We start from the raw sequence: 25,586 nt of genomic DNA on the forward strand, positions 1-25,586 counted from the left end.
GTAGTCATGAAACGGAAATTGCAATTCTTGGAAGCTATGCACTGAAAGCAACTAAAACTTCTGTCTATTGAAAGGATTTTTAGTTTTTGTGTTCAATTAACTGGAATTATCTATGGGTTGGGCTATGCTCATTCAGCATAAACTACTGTTTAATATTTGGCTTTGTAGTTTCTCTTAAAAACAACAAAATAATAGAATTATGCCCAATTCTGTAATAAACACTGCATACGCAACAACAAGAGAAATTCCATAACTAACACTAAATAAAAGTTTTTTATTTGAGGAATTTAGTTGAATATCAAAATTTTTAGAATGAATTTTATGGTTTTGCATTTTGTAGAAATTGTTGTTCAACATAAAACTCTATGCATATAATACATATGTGTAATGCTGATTGTGTGCAAAAGCTGAACTTGAGATAAATTAAAAGTCACCAGCTTCGAGTACAAAGGATTTTATGTTTAATTGTCAATAATTTATTTATACTCTTTACCTTTTGTCTGACAAATCAAAAACGATATTCACACAATTTCGACTGAGTACAGCTAAACACTATCAAGTCATGTTATTATACACCAGATTATATCATCTGGAGTAGAGACAATTGTTGATTTGTTCTGACGTCAGGACGCCGTGACCTTTCCAACTGTAGTTATATAAACTGCCCTTAGACAATATTTAAGCTTGAATCCTAATGCCACACTTTTACTTCCGCCTTGGCGCATTTTGCTGCCACATTGTTTTTAATAAAGCCAGCGCCAGCCTCCACCCCCCCAGTTGCCCCTGGCGATGGCAGACGGGGGACAGTGTGTGTATAAGGGCAAGTGAGAAGGCAAATAAAATAGATGCCAGTCAAGGCAACAGCTTAATCCATTGGGACAATGGCGAAACAAAAGCGCAATGCACAGCGGTCGGCGCGGTCGGGCCAGAGCGGAACAGGACGCGGCGGGGCAGGGCGGGGCAGGGCAGAGGAGAATAAAGTTTGTTTCAAATTCCAACTAAGAACTAATTCCGTACGAAGAAAGTTTTACATTTTAAACAAATCTAATGCAAGTTGTATACTGATTTTTCATTGCGCTTCTTTCTTTTTAGAATTCATGCAATTAGCAATGAGCCACATATTACAGGAAACTTTCTGAATGCGAAAAACATTAAAGATAGAGATAAACTTGAGACGTGACTGCGCCCAGACGACGGATATGGCTGCTTAAGTGGCGCACTTCCGGTGAATCCGGACAGGAATAAGCAACAACAACAGCAACAACCAACTCAAGCACAGCCGCAGTTATAGCCTTGGCCGCATCCACAGCCACCTCCGCCAGCTTAATCTCAATCTCCAACTGAAAAGCGACTCATTAGGTATCCAAACAAAGTCCTTAAGCATGGCCAATGTAAGCAACGAGACGGTTAATGCTTGGCTGGTCTCGGTCAGCACACAGTTGCCGCATGTACTGGGCATAAATGTGGGCGTCAATTGGAGCAGCACCACCACAACAATGGCCACACCCGGCAGCAGCATGGGCACCACCACAACTAGCACGGCGAGCAGCCTGTCCAGCGATGCGAATGCGGACGCGGTCGCGGATGCTGATAAATCGGGCATTATACACAATCAGTTCGTGCAGATCTTCTTCTATGTACTGTACACGACAGTGTTTGTACTGGGCGTATTTGGCAATGTGCTTGTCTGCTATGTGGTGCTCAGGAATCGTGCCATGCAAACGGTGACCAATATATTCATTACCAATCTGGCGCTATCAGACATTTTGCTTTGTGTGCTTGCCGTGCCCTTTACGCCATTGTACACATTTATGGGTCGCTGGGCATTTGGGCGTACTCTGTGCCATCTGGTCTCCTTTGCCCAGGGCTGCAGCATATATATATCGACGCTGACGCTGACCTCGATTGCAATCGATCGCTATTTTGTGATCATATATCCGTTCCATCCGCGCATGAAACTCTCCACATGCATTGGCATCATCGTGAGCATTTGGGTGATCGCACTGCTGGCAACGGTGCCCTACGGCATGTACATGAAGATGACCAACGAGGTGATGGATAACACCACCCAGCTGGTTGGCGCGAATCATACGAGCAGCAACCGGTATGGCAACTATGGCATTGCCACGCCCGATGCCACATCGGCTGCCCAGGCCTACATGCAGGTCATGACCGACGGCGTCACTGTCTGCGAGGAGAACTGGCCATCGGAGCATTATCGCAAGGTGTTCGGTGCCATAACCACGACGCTGCAGTTTGTGTTGCCATTTTTCATCATATCCATTTGCTATGTATGGATCTCGGTCAAGTTGAATCAGCGTGCCAGGGCCAAGCCGGGCTCGAAGTCGTCGCGACGCGAGGAGGCGGATCGGGATCGCAAGAAGCGCACGAATCGCATGCTTATCGCCATGGTGGCTGTCTTTGGTCTCAGCTGGTTGCCCATCAACTTGGTGAACATATTTGATGATTTCGATGACAAGTCGAATGAGTGGCGGCTCTATATGCTGTTCTTCTTTGTGGCCCACTCGATTGCCATGAGCTCCACGTGCTACAATCCCTTTCTGTACGCCTGGCTGAATGAGAACTTTCGCAAGGAGTTCAAGCATGTGCTGCCCTGCTTCAATCCATCCAACAACAACATCATCAACATCACCAGAGGCTACAATCGCAGCGATCGCAACACCTGCGGCCCGCGTCTGCATCATGGCAATGGCGAGGGCGGCCCTGGCGGCAGTCTTGATGCTGATGATCAGGATGACAATGGCATCACACAGGAGACCTGCCTGCCCAAGGAGAAGCTGCTCATCATACCGCGCGAGCCCACCTATGGCAACGGCAACGGTGCCGTATCCCCAATACTCAGTGGGCGTGGCATCAATGCAGCCCTCCTGCATGCCAGCCAGCCACAGCAGCAGCAGCAACAAGTCCAGCAGCAGCAGGTGGAGCTGACGAGACGCATTCGCCGGCGCACAGACGACGATGCCGACTTTATAGACTCCGGCGATGAGCAGACGGTGGAGGTGCGCTTCAGCGAGACGCCGTTTGTCAGCTCCGACAATACGACGGGCATCAGCATGCTGGAGCCGAGCGAGACCCTGTTCCAGGACTCAAAAGAGCTGCCCGAATTGAGCGCTGTTGTGGTTGGAGATGCCACTAGGCAATGTAACTGAGACAGGGTGAGTACCACGAGCAAGTATTTATTATGCAAACAATTGAAGGAAGCCCATTCCCATGTCTGTCAGAAAACATTTCTCAAGTGATATGCCAAATATTTAAAAGTGTTTATGGCTAATGCACTTTCTAGATAAATGCCACTCAAAATCAATTTCACATATTTTGTCTGTATCAAAATCGAAAAAGCAGCAGCATAATTTATTCAGAGCGAAAGAAATGTTAAAAATTTGTGCCATATCATCATATGACGGCATCATGGAAAATTTTGCGCACCACAAAAAGGAAATCAGCGCAAATATTTCGATGATGCAATCTATTTTCCGACAAAGCGTTGCCCCATAAAACTAGGTTAGGAACCTGCATGAGTTTCATGAGATTTGCAGTACCACAAAGCGCTCTTCATCAAGCATGGATGGGGTTGGGGCTTTGAGGTTCGGCTTATGGCGCACAGAAGCCAAGCAAAGCAGAGCTGCATTTGCCATTCGTTTCTTATGCTTTTTGTGCTGGCAAATTTCATTTGCTTAGCTCTAACTCGGTTGCACTCGACGATGGTACGAATATTTTCAACCAAGTCAAGGTAATAAATCAACAGTGAGTGCGAAAGTAACTGCCACTGTTGGAACTTATCGCAAGTCATTGCACAAATCTAGCTTAACAGCAGACAAATTAATTAAATTCGAAGAACAAAAGCAAACATATGAATTATAAATATGTCGAAGCTGCAAGAAAACAAATTCAAATTGAATTGTTTTTCTATTGATCTTTATACACATGAGTTTATTAAAAATCGTACGAAATGTACAATAAAACGAATTAAATTATTTAAGAAAATATATTCAAATAAAGGAAGATTATAACATGCATCTATTAGACAGGTAGTCCGCTTCAAGTCCTTGAAAAATTGTCAGAAATGCAAGAATATTTACAAGAGGGATTTTACTTTAAATATGCTAATACAATTTGCCATACCATTATTTATAATTTTATTTATACTTTCAAAAAGTTCACAGAAAGACTCTAACATGACAAATTGAAAGTACATTAGATATTTTGTTGTAAGCGAGCGTACATTTGCTTCTTCTTCCACGTTGTGGGTCCTAATCTACATTTAAAAGTCAAAGTAAGAGTAAGAGTCGAGAGAGACAGCTTGAAAAATACTTGCAATCGATTAGAAAAATATGTTAAACGTGCCGACCCTTTGGGTCAGGTGTTCTCCACAATATGCTGTTTACCATAAACAACAAGTGGAGCAAAATTTACAGCCATAACAACAACAACAACATGTAAACAAATAACCAACTGCAGTAGTCAGATAAATGCTATGGATAATGGTTAACAGCCGGTGGCCAAGATAAGGCGAACTCCCCCATAAACATAATGCTTTGACGCAGTATAATTTACATTTGGCTTATTTATTTATAATTTTTATGGAAAGCACATTATGGTGCTATCTGTCTGTGTCTGGGACTGAATATCTGTTAGAGCAGCGGCATACTTGAACCGAAATGGCCAGTCATAAAATATATAAATAGCGCTGGCATTGAAATTCTATTTGATTAAAAGATGATTTACTGTATTAAGAGGCCATGAGGGTCCGCGGCAGAAGCAACAAATTTTGATAAATTGTATAAAATCTATATCCGCAAATAGAACTGCGTAGTACTAGCAGATGTACTAGATAAGATTATATAGAATTAGATTATCTAGTTTCTCACTTTTAAAGATATCTTAATAAAACTTAATAGGAATATATATATTTTTGAGATCCCGACAAAAATGTTCCCTTTAATTCAAATGCAGCCATAAAAGAAAAGAAAGTTGTGGAAAACTCAGCAAAAACCAACCGGAAATGATGTTTAGCTGTTTTCAGCCGTTTTTCAATCCGACTGAATTCAGATTGCTTGATAGCCTTTACAAATATATTCCTTAACATTTGTATACGTTATTCTTTCTCTCACTCACTCACCCACTTACTCATTATCTAGATACATATATACATAAATTCAGATAACTTGTTGTTGTTGCTGTTTACATTTTGGCCATGTTTGCGGTTGGCTTTGATGCCAGACCGAGCTAAACATATGAGCGCAATTCCGAGATGTCCGAGAGGCCTTTAATTTATGAATAATTCAGTGCGGTCGTTAGTGGCACACACTATGCTGTTCAGTTCCTAATTACCCGCTGGCATGTGGGCCGCCATTATGGGTCACGTGGGTGGTGTGAGGTCTGAGGCCGGTAAATAAGCTGAATGCACGGCTTGCGTTGGACGGAAGTCGGGTGGGTGGGCTCTCATACAAAACGAAAGAAAAAAAACAACATTCCTTGAATGCCTGTGCTCAGACCCGGCTCGGACTTGTACTTTGGTATCTCTGCTCCCTAAACAGACGCTTTGAATTATGGAATCACGATGGTGGTGACTGAACGGTAAGTGATATAGTTGATGGTCCCTGCTCGGGCGCCAGCACATTTGATGCATTATGCATGAGAACTGCAACAGGAATTGCAAACGGCATTTGTCGGACTTGCAGACGAAGTCAGCAAAGTTTGCACTCGTAGTGGGAGCTCTTAAAGGAACGGCGAGGGGTCCATCATGGACGGAGGGGGGCTGTCAGCGGACGCACCCCTTAGTGTGCCGTCCCTGTAAACAAGTTTGCCAGCGAGTTAGTGCGAAACTTTTTACAACTAAATTGTATTTTGTTGTTTGCTGTCTGGTTTCTGCGAATGGCAAATGGCCCAGAACTTGTCTCTGCCTGATGGAGCAGGATGCGCTGCGGGGAGTATATTGGACAAGCTGACTCTATAGAATGCTAACTTTACAATTGCATATCAAGCGATCCTTTTTTTTTTCCAGCTGTTTCTGTTGCCAGTTTGTTAGTTTTAAAATGCCATCAGTTTTCTGCCGCACAATGCGGCGGCTTCTGCTGCTTCTGATAAGCTTCGTTGGCCAACTTTTCACACAAAAAACTGTAAGCTGAGGCCCATCATTTACTGAAAAAGTTCTGGCATCTCCATTTCATGTAATCAATTTTGCAACAATTTAGAATATTCACCGCACTAAGTTTGCAGTACTGAAATGCCGGAGCAAACCGCAGTCCCTTTTGATAATAAACTCGGATATTTTTTGTCAAGAAATGCTTTATGCTAAGTTTGTTTGCAGTATTGAACATGGGACTGCCCACAGAATAGCTCCAAATACCAATTCCATTAGCGGTAATAGAAATGAAAGCGAAACATAAATTTATTTTTAACAAATAGTTGGGAGCAAGGCTCAAGCCCGGAATTCCAAGAATGAAACGGAACTGAACCAAATTTTGTATAAAAAATGTTTAGTTAAAAGTAAAAAAAACGTTTAAGCCCAAAGCATAAATAGCTTTGTTCCCAACCATTTTATTTAACTAACCAGATAGTTTAAATGAAATTCGTGGGTAGGGATTAGATATAGCCCGCAGCTTGTATATGAAAATATTTACGGCTTGCAATATTTTCAGTACATCGGGCGAATATATGTGTATGTTAAAGAAATCAAAGCTTAATGAGCTGAACCTGCAGGCAGTAAATTTAGTTCAAGCTGTAAACAGAACTACCGAAAATTTTAGTTTTTGTGCTTGGAACTCTTTTAAATATATTGAAGTGCATTAATTTTGTTCTAGAAACGAAGTGCGTTTGCATTTCTAATGCCAATCAATCACACTAAAAGTGCACAAGTGCGTTGTAAAATCTAAAGAGCCTGATTAAACCAATACTAAATCGTTGCATATAAAACTCCAACATAATGCGCCACGCCCCGCTTTCTCGAGGAAGGCAAATGTTTCAGTCGTTATTGTTGTCTTTGTGTGTTGTGTGTGGATTTAATGGCTACAATAAGAAGGTCTTTAGCTGCTTGTGGTTCATACATAAATATACACACACATATACACTCACACACACACGAAAACATGTAGAGGATAAGATGTTTTCGATATGTACTTACAGTCAACGTAAAATGTTTTGGCCATAAAAAAAATGATTGCCGTGCTTTCATTTTTGTATTCGCGCGATTTTAGCAGTTCTTAAATTCGGTTTTGACGTGTCATGAAACATGTGTTTCATTTGCTACTAGAGGGTCACGGGGATGGGGGCGGGGAGAGAGCTTGATGATACGCATTTATATTTTATAACCTCACCATCAATATGTGTATTAGCCCAACGGATTCATGTTGACGGCAGCTGGTGCATAAGCCAACTTGACTGACAGTCAGACAGTCTGGCAGTTGGGAGGAAATAAAAGCGATTAATGGAGTTCCCAGCGCCAAATGGCAAGTCTCTAATTGACGTTTGGAATCGGTTGTCCCTCATGTGGGTGCCTACAGGGAGCTATTCAGCTGCTGTAATCGATAGCGGAGCAGCTGACTCCGAGATTAAGAACTGCGCCCTTTGACCGACAGATTGGCATTAAAAGGCAAATCAATGTACTCACTATAAATACAGCAACTCGGGACTACTATTGATAGTGGAATTCTTGATACTCTATAATCATTTGTAAATATATAAATAAATGAACAAAATTTTATAAATTACCCACAATTTTGTTATGTTAGTTATCATTTTTAGTAGACTTAATAGTCCTGTCAATGTTAATTTACATCAATGTAAGTTAACATACGCATAACATTTTAATATGCTCATTGCTCATAGAAAGAGAGAGATACAGAGAGAGAGAGACGGGTTAGAAAATGCGATAGAGAGAGAGAAAGAGAGAGGGTAGAGACAGAGAGAGAGAGAGAGATAATCAATTCATGGAAAACAAGTGTCTTACTTAAATGAACGAGAATCGAGTCGAAAAGCAGTTTTTAAAAATACGCTTTTTATTAATTTTACTTATTTGTTGAGATATGAGAACTTAATAGATCAGTCGAAAATTCTTGACAATCATCACACGGCCCTAGTCGCCAATTTTCCAGGTGGATATTGCGAAAGGTAAGACACAAAAATTGAAAATGAGTTTGAAGCTGATTAGATATTTCATTTATATAGCTAGCCCATTAGCGAACAACCGCCTCTGTATTGCTATAATTCGCTGTTTTGGTAAGGGTATAATTAAATAAAAATGCAATTACCGTTTTACACATTATCAAAGGGCGTGAGCGAAAAGTCAGTTTAGTAATGTAAAACTCAACACGTTCCATGTTCGCACATGTGGGTGGGCGTGTGTGTGAATGTGTGGAATGTACTTATATCCACATGGCTCTATTTTTATTCCCGTTGCCCGTGTCTAATCAGCCTAATGTGTGGGGCAAAAAAGAAAAACAACATTTTCATTAGAGCTGCGTTGCTTTCTGCCAACATACCCAACGCACCGCCTGGCCAATTAAGCAATTACGTTAACAAGCTTTTATTATGTTGCATGGGCAACGAGCGAAACGACCAACAATAGTAAAGCCTGGCCATGGCCAGGAAGTTAGCCAAGGTGTTGAGCAAACAATTAAAAGGAATTGAAGAATAACCACAATGATAGCAAGCTATTAATCTGTCAGAGATGTAAAGTGTTCAGGATTAGGTGACAACTTCAATTCCCAATGGATTTCCAATCAAATATTGGCGCTGCCACAACTTGTAAGTTCAATACCAATATTAAACAATAAATAAATTCACACAGCACCTGATAAATAACACACACAATTTATCGACTTAAGCTTCTCTGTAAGGGGCGTAATTTTTTAAACCACAAAGCCGGACCCCTAGCGGTTGGGAGTTGAAAAAACTTTGGGCATACATCAAAATAAAATTGATGGTCATAAATTGTATTCAAATAAACGTGGGGGCTACCCAAAAGTTTACCCAGCAACAACGACTATATGATAAATAAATCATAAAAATAACGCCAAAATGCAATAAATATGGGAATGTGTTTTCTATACCGATAACACCCTTATTTTTGTCCGGCTTAATCTTATTCTTTTCCGTGTGGCCAGCGATTACGTTAGCCGAGGTGCTGCTGAGTGGGTTGTCTGCTATGCAAACAAACATTTGAAGCATTTAACTCACTCATCAAAAGTGCTGCATGACGACTGTTACCATGGCCGTAAGGCAACGAAAGTGTTGCCATGCCAGGCACGTAGCTCATAGCAGGGCCAAATTATCATTTGGCTTGGCTGGCAATTCACACTGGGCTGAAGATGGATGTTCTGTGAACAAATCGACGAAATCGTAGCGAATTGCATTTATAAGTTTCATATCTCAGCGAAAAACAAATTGCAATTGTAGAGAGAAAAGAGTTAATATATAACACATCAATAAAAGCTCATAAAAGCACCAAGCGAGCTTTAGTGAATATTAAAGCTCGTCTGATGCTGAGCTGCCCTTATTATAATCTGTTGTTTTTTAATAAGTCGGATTGTATCTTATTTTCAAGAAAAGCTCATGAAACTGCGTGAAGTCCACACTTAAAACTCATGCAAGCAACAAGGAAGCTTTAATGAGTATTAAAGCTTAGCTCGTCTGATGCTTAGCTGCCCTTATAACAATCGTTTGTATTTTAATGCGTCCTTGGCTTGTTTCTTTTCTTAAAGAAAAGCGTGAAGTCCACACTTAAAACTCATGCAAGCAACAAGGAAGCTTTAATGAGTATTAAAGCTTAGCTCATCTGATGCTTAGCTGCCCTTATAACAATCGTTTGTATTTTAATACGTCCTTGGCTTGTTTCTTTTTTTAAAAGCTCATGAAACTGCGTGATGTCCACACATAAAACTCATGCAAGCAACAAGGAAACTTTAATGAGTATTTAAGATTAGCTCATCTAATGCTTAGCTTCCCATATTACAAACTTTTATATTTTAACGAGTCTTTTTTTTAAAAAAGAGCTCATTAAACTAAATTGAATGAGTCTTAAATTCTGCTCCTCTTCTAAAATTTGATCTTCATATTCTCTTGTTTTTAATTTATTGTATTTTAATGGTATTTTTTATAATTAATAAAAATTTGTATAAGCTTGTTGAAAAAACCGAAATATTTTTGCACAACTTGGGATAATTTTAAGGCCAAGTGTGCAGTGTGCCTGACAAAGTTTAATGGGCAGTTGCAGCCGTCCTTGTTATTGATGGAAAATGTCCATAAAAGCGTGCGGCGTTTATGCCCAATTAAATGTGGCAAGAAGTGTCGATGTGAGTTATATATCTATATATGTGTGGGGCGTGGCATGAGCACTGGCCCCACGTGCCCTCTGTGTCGGCGTCAGGTGTGTCAAGACGAATGTGAACACCAAATATTGGTGAGGACGTGCCAGGCTCTGGTGAAAGATGGCCCAGTTAAACACAATTCAGCACAAATAGTGGCTGCTTATATATGTATATAATTTATGAGCCACGCGCTTTTCACCACATGCCAAACACCACCGACCACTGAAGAGCTTGGTGGCCAGATTTGGAAGCACATGTGAGTAGCATGTTCCAATTCCAAGGCCATGTTGGCTTCTTCGAGTTACTGCAGTTGCGTTGACAGCCGAGCTTAACGCCACACTTAATATGAGCCGCAGGCATTGGCCAACTTAACAGAGTTTTATGCTGGGTCCGAGATGTTCGCCTTGCTAGATGCGCGTTTATTAGCAACTTTATTAACAGTTAATTAAATTTTGTGTTTAACGATTCAGGCAGCAGAAGAAGAAGATACCCGTAGATAAATGCTTGCGGCTTGACTTTTATTAAAGTTGAAAAGCCAATTCTGGCCGTTGCCCAGCTGAGGTTAGTTAAATGCATTGCCTGTTCGCCAGGCAGACGCCAAGTTAACAATTACAAGTTTAATGAAACGAAAAATGCCTTTAATAATTGTCTGTGCAATAGACCAAAGTGGTTTACAATTTGGGCCTGGCTCAGTTTCTGCCTCAGTTATTTTATGCCGCCTCCCTCCCATACAGAAAGTTGTTTGTGCCTTTTGAAAGTGTTTGACTGTGAAATTCTTCAAAAGTTGTTTTTAATTGCATTTTATTTTGGAAATGTCCATTAAATTCATTTCATTTGACAGTTCTTAATTGGGCCTTTAATACAACACTTCGAAATTCATTGAAATTTGAGGCTCATTTAAAATAATCTATATGCATAAAAACGTTTCTCAATCTCAAGCCTAGCATTTCAGAATTCCTGCTCAAATCCAATTTATCTACTTGTAATTTAATATCTGCCTTGTCGTCAGGCAAACAACACCTGACCGAATACAATCATAATACGTATACTTAATATTAACACAATCCACGCTCGCTGAATACTTAAGGGCGTCTACCACTTTAAGGCAGAGTCGTGGACTCCTTCAAGGATTTGGCTTTGTCATTGCGTTGCTGTAATAATTATGCAGCGGCAAATACGAAATGTTCATAAAAAAAATCAGAAAAAATGCCTAGCCCAAAGTAACACAATGTAAACAAGTGTACCTGCCAGCAGGCATATACACTCGCAGAAAAGCCTAGCTACAAATTTTCAGTGTGAATAAAAATATGCAGATTTAATCAAGTGTTAGGCCCATAATAAAGCCGAATAAAATATTTATATACGTTGTTTCAATGCTGGATTTGTCGACCTTTCCGTGTTATTATACATTACTTTCTATGGAGTTTTAATGCTTTTTCTGAGTGTATATTGTTTTTTTTTGTCCACACCAGTTTCCTTCAGCGCAACGCAACGAGGCGTTGTAATTGCGCAGGAGCATGAAACACCTGTCAACGGTTGGGGCTCTAACTGCTCGGGTTCGGGACTTTGGAGCGCGTCAAAGTTGCCTAGCTGAAGCAATGCTCTTCAGAGGCTGTCAGACCAGGCAACAACAACAGACAGTGTTTATTTTTTTCAACGTCATTTCTTAATTTATGTGCGAACAGCAAAGAAAGCGCAAAATATGAATGGGAAAAATAAACAAAGACATCTCGACATGGTGGTCATAATTTTAAAGCGTGCTGCACACGATTTCAATAAAATCTGCTGGACTCTGAGACACCCCCTAAAGCGTAATGGAGTCCATTTTTAAAGTAGGCATACCCTCGAAGACTTGAAATCAGGAGGATTATTAATGTTATGCCGGTTGAGGCAGCTTTGTGCTTCAAAATCTATGCGAAAGTAGTAAAAACTTTCGCACTGTTAAATGCCAGTTGAAAACTTTCGTGGGCGTCGAAAAAAACGAAAACTCAGTGGGAAGGTAACGAATCTTGGCAAAGAGCATTACAAAAGCTGTTAAAAATATAACCATAAATGTGCCAGAACGGCAGCTGTGAGCGTTCCCTTTGAGGTACACAAAAAAAAAATGCTGGCAGCTGCACGCCTTATAATTTATGGCCCAGGTACATACATAACTGTGCCTCAAGGTATTACAGCAAAGGAAAAAAATATATAAATAAAAAACTTGGCAAGAGAAAGAGAGCTCGACGTGCTGATACCCTGCACACATTCCTGTTGTTGATATAGATTATATATAAATCAACTTCAGGGAGTCGGACAAAATCTTTTGCCTCGTTTTCCGAGCCTTTTACGCATTTGATGCGTAGCAGACACAAAAAATGTTGCTTGCCATTAAATTTGATACAACTTTTTGGGTTACATTCGCTATTCACAGACAACAAAAAACTGAAGTGGGAAATTTGTCATTAACGCGTTTTTTGTCTGTCCCTGTCGTAATTAAAGCGGCTCTATTCCTTGGCCGAAAGTCAATCACATTAACTCAACAAGAGAGCGCACAAAAAACGTAATCAAAATCGGGCCAAAAGCTGACAAAAAAAAAAAAAACAGAAAATTGAACTGCACATTATCATTATTTTAATCAGAGTTGGGAGCAGCACTACGTGGCGCTGGATTGCGATTGATATCGCCGCCAGACGAGGACCCCAGCCCTGAACCTGATAACTATGCTTTACTGTTATTTCATCTTTAGCGTTTTTTACATATATATATTTTATTTTATTTTTTTTACGACCGACAGCTCGTCAACATGTAGACGACCTGTATGTCATTAGGGCTCAGGGGAGTCCAGGTCTGGATTTTGGTTTTCGTTTCTTTTTTTTAGATATAGATGTGCGTATTCACACATGAGTGCGAAATAATCATTCATTTTACGAGAGAGCTTTCCTTTTTTCTTGAGCAAAGGAAAACACAACATCAATTCAGAATATGGAAAGACGTTTGATGAAGTGTGGTTTTTTTTTATAAGATTACAGGAACATAAAATCGTAGTGGACTTTGAACGAGTGCTAAGACCCCAATGAAAACGTCTTTTAAATATGCTTTATTTTATATGAGTTAATGTAATTAATGTTAAAGTTTATAGTGTTCTCTTTAATCTGAGAATGGAAAAAGCCATCTTCTTCCTTTCCCTACTAATCTATAGCTGCCTCAATTCAGCCAAACCTTAAAGCAAATAATTTCAAAATTTCAAGCCTAAAGTCTAAATTTTAGCATTAAGCTATCAAAATATGTTTGTATTTAATGCTTATTATCCAACTTAAGGCTCTAAGCTCGACAGCCTGACACTATTATTTGGCCAAAGTAATCGTTGCGTAATCTTAGCTTAACTCAAAAAGTTGTGAATTTCTTTCTCTGCATTAAACTTGCACAGCTTTCGAATAGGAATTGCTTTAAATTTAGTTTTTATAAACTTTGGCAATATTTTCGGAACCCGCCTTCTGGCCCACAAGTGATGAGCATTAATATTATGATTATGTATTATTTGGGCCTGTCTGTCGGCCAACCAATTCCCATTTTCCCACTTCCGGTTACTTGTTCGATTTGTTGTCGTGCTTTCCTTTTCGCCCTGCCCATTCTACGTGCTTGGCATATCAATCAAATCTTTCCGCAAAATCCCTGGCTGGGTAACTTATACATTATTTAATCGCTGTGAGTGAATTAAAATTAAAATTCTCTGTATTTTTTGAGGCACGAGCTTGGGACCCAAACTGATGCCGGTCGTTTTCCCAGCCCATATATACATTAATACGCACTGTGCGCCTGCCGCAGGCAAATTAATTTTATAAACTCTCAAACAAACCGCAGGCGGGCTCTAACTAGGGTACAACAACGGGGGTCAGGGGCAGGGGCAGGAAGATGTGACAATTCCCATAAGTAGCGTGAAAGCTAAAAATATTACAAAAGCGACGTATATAAAATCGAGAATTTAATTTTGTCTATAGCATAATGGGCGCAACCAGAAATTACGAATGCCACTTGAAAATGGACAAAAGGCCACAGAGACGCACAGGAGGTCAACACTCGGGGCCTGCTCAGTGTCATCCTTGTGCGATTTCAAGTTAATATTTTGAATAATGCCACATAATTTACACACATAAGCGACTTGGGGCACTTGAGATTTATGTGCACAAATTATTCAGCGACTCCGACAGCGACTGCGACAACGACTGCGACTGCGACTGCGACAGCTCGGACGAGTAGTTTCTAACGTTCGAGTTACCCGCCACATTTAGCAAAGCATCTTTGATAGCGCCGGGCAAATTGCTCATCATTTTTCTTGGCACGGCAGCCAAATTAAGAGACAGCTTTCATAAGTAATGGAATGCCCAAATATACGAAGTTTGAGTCCATTTCTAAGGCGCGTTTTGTGTCAGTTATTGAGAGCTAGAAATATTTCAGAATTTTCTTTCCTTTGCTTCGAGCTAACTTCCGCTGGCAAGCTTACATTTTAAGAACTCCCTTCTCGTAGTTGGTCTTAAAGATATATTAGACTAGGAGACAACCCTTGCCCAGGTCGGAATTGCCTTTACGTTGATTCTTATTTATATATAACATGTTTATAAATATTCACTTACCCTTAAGATTCACGCATGATTATTTTAATGTCTTCATATTAGTTAAAGCGAGAAGCATCACTGAAAAATAAAAGAAGTAAAGAGCGGATTAAAGTTAGAGCAGGAGAAGGAAAGAGTAATTAAATGTATTTAGCTTAAATCGATTGAGCTGCTCTTCAGACAAAGTCGTGTTGATTATATTTTTTCTTGCCAAAGCTGTAATAATTACCTAATAATGCTGTCTTCATACAGGCATGATAAGCATGTGAAATCTGATACGAATTAATTTCAATTTGTTTGCAAAATACCCTCTAAAACCCTCATTCCACTTTCGAGTTGAGTGCTCGTGAGTTTGGCGCCTGTTGAAGCCTTTTTGTTTGTCTGTCTTGTTGACAGGCACAACAAATATTTGCATGCGCTCTGTCCGGAATATACATTTATGTAAATACAGTGAAACTGGCCTTTAATGAACTCGCAGCTCGTTTTGCTAAAAAAAAAAAACAAACATTTTGAAGCAGCAAAAAAATAACAATAATAGCGAATGCATAAGTTTATGCTTTGCCCAGAATAATTTAAGTGCATTAACACAAAAACTTGAAGAATATTTTTTTAAGTAGAAGAAGGCTTCTGATGTCATTTAAATCTATGGTAATTAATATATGCAAAATTTAAAAATACATCAGCTTAATTTTGGGTCCTTCACAGGCGTTGCCAACGCTTTTGTCTACTTCCTGGCGGCGGGCTTTATGCATTTAAAGTGATGTCTATTTAACTCATTAAATTTCATTGAGTTGTCGTTGTATGTGTGCGTGTGCGTGTGTGTGTGTGTGCGTGTGTGTGTGTTGAATGCTCTCCTGCCCTGATGTACTTAGCATTTATGATATTTAAATGCTTTTGCCAGCACTTGTTATAATTATTTTGTTGTGTGCGCATAATTTAAAAATAAAAACTGATGACAGACTGTCACTTTGGCGGGATTTTAGAGTTTAATAATAACATGAAAAGATGATGTCACAACGAAAACAAAGTTATGGTCCACCCCAAAGCCACCCACTCCTCTAAGCTATGACTTTCAGCTTGAGCGTTATGTTTATGTTCTTGCGTTTCTTGGCTTGCGTTTTTATTTATTTTTGTATTTTCTGCTGCTTTCTGCCAGCCTAATTACCAACTCGTTTAATTTGGCATTGCGTCTGTTTATTATACTTAGCATGCGATTCATTAAAAAGAACATTCGCCAGCACGTCCGCAGGTTGTGCATGTCTTGTCTGCATGTGCCATGGAGCCTAAGGGCCTTGGCCAGTTGCCGCCAACATGGAAAACAGTTCGTTTCTGTCGGCCTCTAATTGAGACAAGTTAAATACCACTCTGGGCAAGAGACGCTGAGCAGCTAAATGAGATGAGCTGCCTATTAAGACAGTAATTTCTGGCTAGAAAATTGAGCTGACAGGTGGCAAGTGCCGCACACTGGGCCGAGGTCATTGAAAAATGTGATGAAATTAAAGTATCAAGACGGAACTATAATATATTATTATATATTATGTAATGAAGTGTTTGTTTCTCAAATAAATACATACATCCAGGGTATGTGAAAGTCGTGCTTAATGGAGGTTCTATTCCAACAGTTCTTTAAGCTATATATCGCACTCATGAGCTCATTGGTTGCCTGGCTTCTATTGTGTTTAGCCGTATGCTCAATAATTTATTTATTGCGCATACGACCCGTACGCCGTGTAGCTAAATATTTTATTGCTATGATTATTGATTTTGTTGAGCACTTTGTCAACTGCAAACATGAAAACAAATGTTGCTCATAATAAAACTGTAAAAGAGCAAACAAAATAACAAAACAATAAAAAGAAACTTTTAGCGCCCAGAATGAGATGGAGAAAAGTGCTGCAATTAAAATTAATTACATAAACATCAATGTGCCGCTGGCAATTAATGTTCCACCCAAGCAGATGTAGTTCTCCACAACGGACCACAACGAGGCTTAAAGCAGGCGCACACACGCACACACAAAACTTGGTCAACTCACTCGCCCTCGGCTGGGCCGGGCTAAGTTAACCACCAGCCGCAGACCTGCAACCCGCTACCCGCAACCCGCAACCCACAATCCAAGTTGACAATAATGAATACTTAATAAAGTGGCATTAAAGGTAGTTGCCCGGATCCAGTTCCCGGACACTGCACACTTTGTTCTAGGCAACTAGAGGACTGCGAAACATTGAAGGCTCAAGGCGAAGTTTACCTTTGTTTTGGGTCGCAGCTCTGCTTCTCTTATATGTAGTTGTTGCTGGATAGAAAATTCATTTCATTTCAATTACCAACAATGGAGTCTTAAGTTCGTCTTCATTTTAGCTGCGAGCTGTCATTAAAGATTCTGGCCAAAATGTTGGTATGGCGTAATTTTAATGAAAATGTATTATTTAATATTACACCTGTGAAGCTGTGACGAGAAATAAATCTATATGCAAATCATATTGAAATATGAAGAATTCTTCTTTTAATAGATAAATTTGTGCTTAACCAAATAGCTTACAACACCTGATCAATTTGACATTAAGGCAAATTGCAAATTAATAATGACAACGTGAGCCAACGCCTAAAATTATGCAATTGTATTTTTATGTATATCTATATCTATTTTGGTGTTTGCCTTTGCGTACATGTCCCCCAGGAATTTATTCATTATTTTTGTCATTTCAATTAATTTTAGCAATCTCACGTCAAAAAGCCTAGCACATATGCAAATAGTCAGTGAAGGGCTGAAAATAACAAAATTCAGCCGAGAATTAATAAAAATTCAAAGCACGAAAATAAATTTAGCTGAATCTTTCATCAGGGTGTTGGCATGTGCGATATTACATTCTCGAAATGCACCTAGGTGTGTGTGTGTGTGTGTGAGTGTGTGTGTGTGTACACTTGAACGAGATTGAAAATGAAATTAAAAATACAGGAATGTAATCAAAACACAGCTGAAACTCCCGTGTGTGCTAAAGAAGGCATTTTGATGCAATAATCTATATATAGAAACTAGTTTTCTTGTTTGGCAAAAACTCGTGCTTTTGTAAAGGAACTAACAAAGTAGTTTATTTCTTTACTAACAAGGTTTACGTGTAATTGAAACCAGAATTTAATTTAAAGTCTTAAGAGCTGCTAACGAAATTTTTTACTGCATTAAAATGTTTGTATCTTTTCCACATCGGTCTGGCCAGCTTTCGAGTGCAAAGTTATAATTAATTATCTTTAATTTGTTGAAAATATGAAATGTAATTAAAATTTTAATGGACTGGCCAGCAGAATGTCAATGTCGTGTATACGTTCTGCGAGTTTATTATGAATGCGAGTCAAATATGAAAAGGAGCGCCCGCACTCGTGACCCTGAATAAGCTGCAACAAGTAGCTAATGCTAATTGCAGCCAGCGGGTGCTGGTCGCCGAGTGTGGGCGTGTCTGCTTGGAATTTGTTCATATTTATTTATATTTGTGTATTTGTTGCTGCTCATTTGCCTTTTTGCCTTGACAGTGGCGATTAACACGCCATGACATGGCCATCAAGTCGAGGCTGGCGTCAGAAATTATGCGCCGCGCTGCTCCAGACTTGAACATTTTGGACGGTAAAACATTTGTCAGGCTGTCGCAAGTATTGCCAGGAGCACCGCATTTGCATCTAAGGCGCTTTGCCCTGCGCTGCCAAGTTGGCGCCATAAGTTGGCAGACAAATTGGCATAAGCTGCTTTAACAAACACATCTATCTGGGCGTATAAGTAGCTCGAAAGAACTGAAACTTGAAAATTAATGTAAACCAATTTGTTGCTTTTGTAAACTCGATACTTGCTAGCATACATATATGAAATTGCCAAATTCTAAATTCTAAAGTATTTCTACGTATTTTACAGATTTTCGAAACACATTTCTAGGCGCAGTTGCTGGTCTTCGAGAGTGGCAAGGATATCGACGACAACTAAGTGTCGGGGAATGTGACATAAACTACAAAGCTGGAAGTGCAAAATTTTAGAGTATGGGCGTATGTTGGCGTGTGGGAGTGGCTGTTAGTCGTACTGTGTGGCACGAAAAGTGCTGATAAATGCCAAATAAAGTGACAACGATGCGAAAATTGCCGCGCAGGGACGCGAGGGGGAGAGGCTGGAGCACAACAGTGCCCCAAGCAATTGGCTGAAGCAGCTTCTCAAATCGCTTGATATCAAATTTGTAAGTGTGCGTATGTGTGTCTGTGTGTGTGTGTGTGTGGGTATCTAAGTGGGTGTGACTGAGCCGTATCTAGGCAGGCCCCAAAGGCGTTGACAACCAATTCTATAAATATTTTTTATTTTTACCGCTTTACATTCGCAGCATTTGCTGCGCCATTTCGCATATTTGCACAGCCTTGCAGGGAGTCGGGCGAATCCATTAAAACGCCGGTATACTCCATATGGGTCGGCAATATGCGTCACCTCGATTTCAATTTCAAAATTCTGCGTCTAACTGTCGCAGAAATGCTTCACTCGGTTGTCGTTGGAATTAAATTTGTTGTGCCAATTTTTGGTTCAATTGCGCGGAAAAATGTCAGCACAGAACCACAACAAAAGGTAAATGGCAGCAAAACAAAAGTAAAATGCTGAAAACCAAAGAAAATAATTTACCCAACTAAAAAGAAAAATAACAAAACTGGCAAACAATGTTGAGCCAAATAAAATAAGCCCTAAGCTGACATTGATGGGATTTGTGTAGGCCACAGCAAGTCGAGAGAAATATTTGTCGATCGACTGACAGCTGCTGGAAAACAAGTTAATGGGCTGGAGTCAAATTTTACCAAATTGACGGATGTTTCAAAGTTGTTTGCATAGACATTTTATTGAAATTTAGTTGGTGGCTCAAACCAGAGCTTAGACTATTAGCCGGATAAAAAGTGACAAGTTCTATGCATGTGAAATCTACCTTCTTTTGTGGCTCAATTTTCGGAATAATTTAATTTCAAAAATGTTTTAAATATACGGTCACACTCACGTTTAGGCGAAAAGCAATGCAAGTGAAAATGTTTAGAGATAAAATAATTTGCTAGTCGTTACTTTGATGGGAGTTTCAATATTATAAAATACCTGTGTAAGGCTTGACACTGTTTTATGAAAAACTAATTTGCGTAGATATGTAAGCCGATTTAGAAAAAAAACAAAATCTGCTCGACACGCTTTCAAAGTGGTTTGACTGTAGAATTTAATTTAGCATAAAAGCAAATGGAAATTTAGAGTAACAAATGCTGGGCATGACGTGAAGCAAAAAGAGAATAACTACAAATAAAAACCAAAAAGAAACACAAAAAAAGTAGAAAACCAAAAGTATTCAAAGTCTTGTTGACCCTGAGCCCCTCTTTTGAAAGTTTATGTCAGGCGATGTTGCCAGAGGATGACACACTATTATTCTCTCGAATCGTTTTACTGTAACTCAAGCCAATGCGCTATGTCCTGTAAATTAAGCTTTCAAAAAAATGTCAGCGATTTTTGTGTACTTTTGGTTTGTCATATAGAAAAAGTTGCACTGCGTATACGTAATATCTGTTAGTTGGTCTACAAAAAAAAAAAAAAAAAATAAAATATAATAAAAGTAGAGACAGGAAAAAAAATGCAACAAGATAAATGTTGACACATAAAATGTTTTTTGTGGTACACCTCAATATGAATAAATATATATAGTATATACATATATACATACATATATTTGAATATCAATATAATACTCAAGAGCACAAGCTGTGTGGTAAGCCAGGTGGAAAAACGAGACGCAATTTTGAATTGCAATCTTATTTGTCACTTAAGCAGGGCTTTCAACTGAATTCTGAAACGGCACAAAACACTAAATTGAATTTAAATTCTAATAATAAAAATTAAAAGAAAAAACATAAAGCCAAATAAATATTAATTATAGGCTTAAAGAAAATGTTAAAGGCACTGAATGTTTAATAGAATCTTAAGTATATGTAATTGAAGATTTAATGCGTAAGGTTTGTGTTAAATGATAATCTATAAACTCATTAAAGACAAAAGAGATAACGAATACTTAACAAAAAAAAAATCTACTTAGTTAATGACAAAATACGATATACAATATACAATTTGTCTAGTAATTATGTGTAGTAAAATCTTTGTGAAAGACTCATAAGTAAAAAGTCGCAGACAAAACTACAAAATATTCAAAATGAATGTTTAATTATTTGAAAATTTGATCGTAAGTAAGCCATATTTATAAAAGTCATGAATGAACGTGTAGAAATCTAAGAACGAGGTTAAAATCCATATATGTTTGTTGTGTGTTAAATTCTAGCAAATAAAGCAGAAATCTTTTAAGATAAATATATAAAAAATAAAATTACAAATATATTATATAAAAATAATATATGATTTTAATTGCCAATACGAACTTATATAATTAATTGTGCATTACGATTCACAAATTAAAATGTTTTTAATGAATGTCGCAAGCAGCAAACTTTAAGTCAAATAAATGTAAAATCATATATCAATTGGCAACACAAACATACATACATATATATACATATATATAAATGTGTTATATTAATAATAAATGTGAATTGTTAAGTAAATGGTGAGCAAAAAAGCCGTCGCAGCCAAGTATTAAACATTGATTCAGCTATCAATAAAAACCAATTAAAATATATATTTTAATTTCAATGCAAATTACGGAATGCATTTTACGAAATATTTAATAAATAATGAATGTTAAACAAAAAAATTGCTAAATATGTGTATTTCTTTTTTGTATTTGTTGGCAATTTTAAAGCGCAAAATTCATTCTTTGTGGAGCTACTTAAGTATTGGGAATATTATCAACTGTAGATGTTATATGTGAAACCCACAAAAACGTAGACTATATATAATTATAATTTAAAATAAACTTACTCACTTTATTCAAAGGATATAATTCAGTTTTGCCCAGATTAAATTTTATTTACTCCAGGGCGTATTTTATTTAATGTAGAAAGTAGAAATGTAATGACAAGTTACTTTCAACGTTAGTTACAAGCTTAGTATGAATATTTAACAGACAGACACCCGATTAGTAAGCCGTGTCAATTAAGTAATTGTCTTTCATATTCAGCTCATACATGCCCAAAGCCATTCTTTATGCGTCTAGGACTGTGATGCTTTGGGTGTGGGCCCCACACGTGTCAATTGTTGCGTGTTGAAGTGTCCGCTTGTATTTTTGTGTGTAAGTCGTTGTTGTTGTTGTTGCATGTCAAGCTTGTCGTGTTGCCGCTTTCAAGTACAAACAAACAACTGGCAGAGTATAGAACAAATGTACAGACAAGCGATTTGTCACTTGATAATTTACGGCCAAATATAAACTGCGTTGACTGCATCCACAAAGGGCGGAATGATGTGCCCCAGGAGTAAGCACAAGAAGCAACAAGTTACTTTGCTTATGTTGAGGTGTGCCAGTTATTTTTGCTTTCAATTAAAATGCTGGCATGCAGGAAGTTTTGACAACGCCGAACACGAGGCGTATGAGCAACGCTCAACAAAATGGGCAAAGTTTTTGCGCCCCGCCCTGCGACAAGACATAAAAGGAGCAAAGTTCTGGGTAATTACATGCCAGACAAGTAAGTGAAATAACTTTGTCAGCGCATATTAAATAATTACGAATTAATTCAAGGCACATATCTTAAAATGTTCCGAAGAACATTTTACTCCTGAGAGACATCATAAATGAAGCACTTTATCAAAGATAAATTGCACATAGCAGGGGCAGAAATTTATCACAATTAAATTGTTTTAATTAAAACACATACTATGCAGGCCGACCAAAAGCCACAAATCTTACAAAAACAAGGAATAGATCAGCAAATCCTAAAAACTTTTATTAAAAATCCACTTAAATCCCGTTTGAATCATTTGCTCTTTCAATTATTTGTTTTATGTTTTCTTGTCATATTATTTGCATTTCTGCTGTACACAAATTCTCTTTAAGCTGTCTGGAAATAAATATGAATTGTCTCTGATTTGTGATAAGTTAAGCCTGAGGACAGTCCTTGTAAAGTTTCTAAGCTTGAGTATGTCAGCGACAACTTTAATGTACTCCCAACCACACCAGTCTCGCATGCGGCTTCCTCCTTACACGTTGGTCCTGCAATGGTCTTTTAGCTTTTTTGGTTTACTTTTTCGTATTCGTGGCATGCTAATGACACATTTTTTTTTAGGACCAGCCAGTCAAGGCAATCACCGCAAGCGCTGCACACTTGCCATTTATGTGCTTCCAGATGGATCTCTCGGGGTATAAATATTCTAAAAGAACGCATCATGAAAATGTGGTTCCATTTCGTGGTGGACAGCGCAATAATTAATTCACAACAAGTGTGACAAGACATTCATTTGCTCGTTCTTTCAGATAACAACATGTCGTATATTATCTCCGCTCGCCACAAATCATACCGCAGATTATGATAAAGAGTATTTACTAGTCGTCTGACAAGTTCTTACTTTATCTCCATTGGCGTTTTAAGTAGGGATTTAAGCTTTTCACTGGCTAACGTTTTGGTCATTTAGCTAATGAGCTGGGGCATGTGCGTGTGTGCGTGTGTGTGTGTGTGTGGGTTTGTGTGTGTGTTAGTGTTAATGACGGCTCATGTGTATTGCCCTTGGCTCTTGGCGAAATTACTCGCGGTGCGTTCAAAGAAAAGTATTTATATTAATTAATTTCGTTTTAAATTCGTTACTGAAAATGTGATTAAAATGTTTTCAAATAACTTACAATTTATAAGCTGTTAGGCATTAATCCAAAATTTTATTTAAAGTTTAAGATATTTGTAAATAGTTTAGTTTTTCCCCATTTGCTTCATCATTTGTAAATTTTATTCGACCAGAAAATTGAATTGAATTGAAAATTGAAACATCTCTTTTATTGAGTATTTGCAGTGGGCTAAAAGAAAAACATTTACATTCCTTTAAAAGAAGTAAGAGTCCAATTCGCTATTCAAAATGCGAATAAATTGTATTTAAATATTTAAAAAATTTGAGCTCTTATCCCTCAGGCCAAAAGTGTAATTAAATTTGAACATAGTAAATATTTAGTTTTTCCTCATTTTCCTTATCACATGTTAATATTATTCGACCGGAAAATTGAATGGCGACCCGATTGCAAAATGTAATAAAATGTAAGTCATATGTGAGCATATAGTCAAAATGTAAAAGACTTGAATTTACTCCGAATAACCAAGGAGCGTCTGGCATTGGCCAACAGAAGAATGATTCGAGTGGCTATCGACCGCTGTGAACCTATTTTGTGGCTGAGCTGATTGCAGTGAACCGACAGCCTCATTGTATTTGTTATTGGATTGAGTTGAGATGAGTTGAGTTGCAGGACAAAGGTTAGACGAATTCTAGCTCCCGCTGGGGAGATATGTCTGCCAAATATAGAAAGAGCCGCATGTAGGGGTCAATCAATTATTGATGCAATTTGTCAAATTGACAGTGCGATGACCATGGAGCAAGGATTTTCATTTCGTTTGCCAACCAAGTGTGCATGTATTAAATACCTTAGCTCTAGGAGACTTTATGCAAAACTAAACCAAATATTATTTTTGACAATGTCGGTTTAATTGTTAACTAATTCAGTTTCTATTGTTTGTGTTAGGGCTTAAAATGTATGGCAACAAAGAGATGTTATGTTAATATTCAACAAAAAACTGAAAAAATTGCGGGTCGAGAATGTTTTGCTTTAAACAGCACAACAAGATAAGGACAGAAAGCATAAGCAATAAAAACTTAGTCAACTTTCCTGTTTTATTTTTATTAAATTTAAATATATAAAATGGAAAGTTGAGAGTGCAATTTTCGCCGTATTTGTCCAATGAAACATAACTTTAATTTTGTAGAATAGTGTAATATTTGTTTATTTATTATATAATACAATTATTTGCTTATGTAGCTCGTGATTATGTTGAATATAATTTAACTTTTAAAAAAACATTTAATGTTGGTTTACCATAATGCATCATAATGCATTACCACAATTATGCAATCATGCCCGACTTTGGGAAAATTGAACAATTGGGGAAAAAAGGGAATGCTTTAAGTCAAAAGGCAGACTCTTTTTCAACTGAATGCAATAGCTGGGCTGCATTTGAATTGACTTATGTATTCTGTGTTATATTTAGCCAAGTTATTGAACTTAATTTGCAGTCAGATGGAAAAGGTCAAGATTAATACTGCCGAAAAGTCATGCAAATGAAATTACAAATTTACAAACGAACAACAGCCGAATTATTTGGGAACAGTTCGAAATCAGGCAGAAGGTCATGTTGTTTTGGCCTTGTGAGATTTTGGCCACAATCAGTCGGCTGATTGTCTTCTGTGGTAACTAGGTAACGCAGCTCCTCAGTTGGTTCATTACGAAATGGTCCATGCAATCATCAGTTTGTCAATTTACCATGGCAGCTGCTGCTGGTGCGGGTAATAGACCCGTGGAAATTTAAAGGAAAAATTAATAAACAGTTTTTGGACAGGCCATGTCCTTGGGAACCTCAACTTTGGCTGCTAATTGAAAGGCTGCTTGCTGCTTGCCTCGCTTTGTAGCCACAATGGATTGCTGCCCAGGTAGGCAACGACTACCTGTCTGCCAGCAACTGCAACATAATCATTACGAATGTGCGGCCG

At 38.3% G+C, this 25,586-nt stretch overlaps 1 protein-coding gene across 3 annotated transcripts in view; it reads left to right on the forward strand.

The window, feature by feature from the left end:
* sNPF-R (short neuropeptide F receptor) overlaps positions 1-21,614 on the forward strand; it is a 33,719-nt gene extending 12,105 nt beyond the window's left edge. Inside the window, exons 2-4 of one of the 3 annotated variants that reach the window (XR_010436982.1) lie at positions 1,093-3,176; positions 18,819-19,131; positions 19,273-21,614. Coding sequence is in view for 2 of the 3 variants with exons in the window: in XM_064688807.1 (XP_064544877.1) it covers positions 1,383-3,170 (1,788 nt within the window). In the remaining variant the exon portion in view is untranslated. Of the gene's footprint in view, positions 1-954; positions 1,014-1,092; positions 3,177-18,818 lie in introns of those variants that run through there. The other 2 variants (XM_064688808.1, XM_064688807.1) reach the window with 2 other exon arrangements.
* Positions 21,615-25,586: the final 3,972 nt, after the last annotated feature.

The sequence above is a fragment of the Drosophila montana genome, unplaced genomic scaffold (assembly GCF_035044405.1).
Source record: "Drosophila montana isolate Dmon_TW-CO22-7 unplaced genomic scaffold, ASM3504440v1 contig_3216_1, whole genome shotgun sequence".
NCBI lineage: Eukaryota > Metazoa > Arthropoda > Insecta > Diptera > Drosophilidae > Drosophila > Drosophila montana.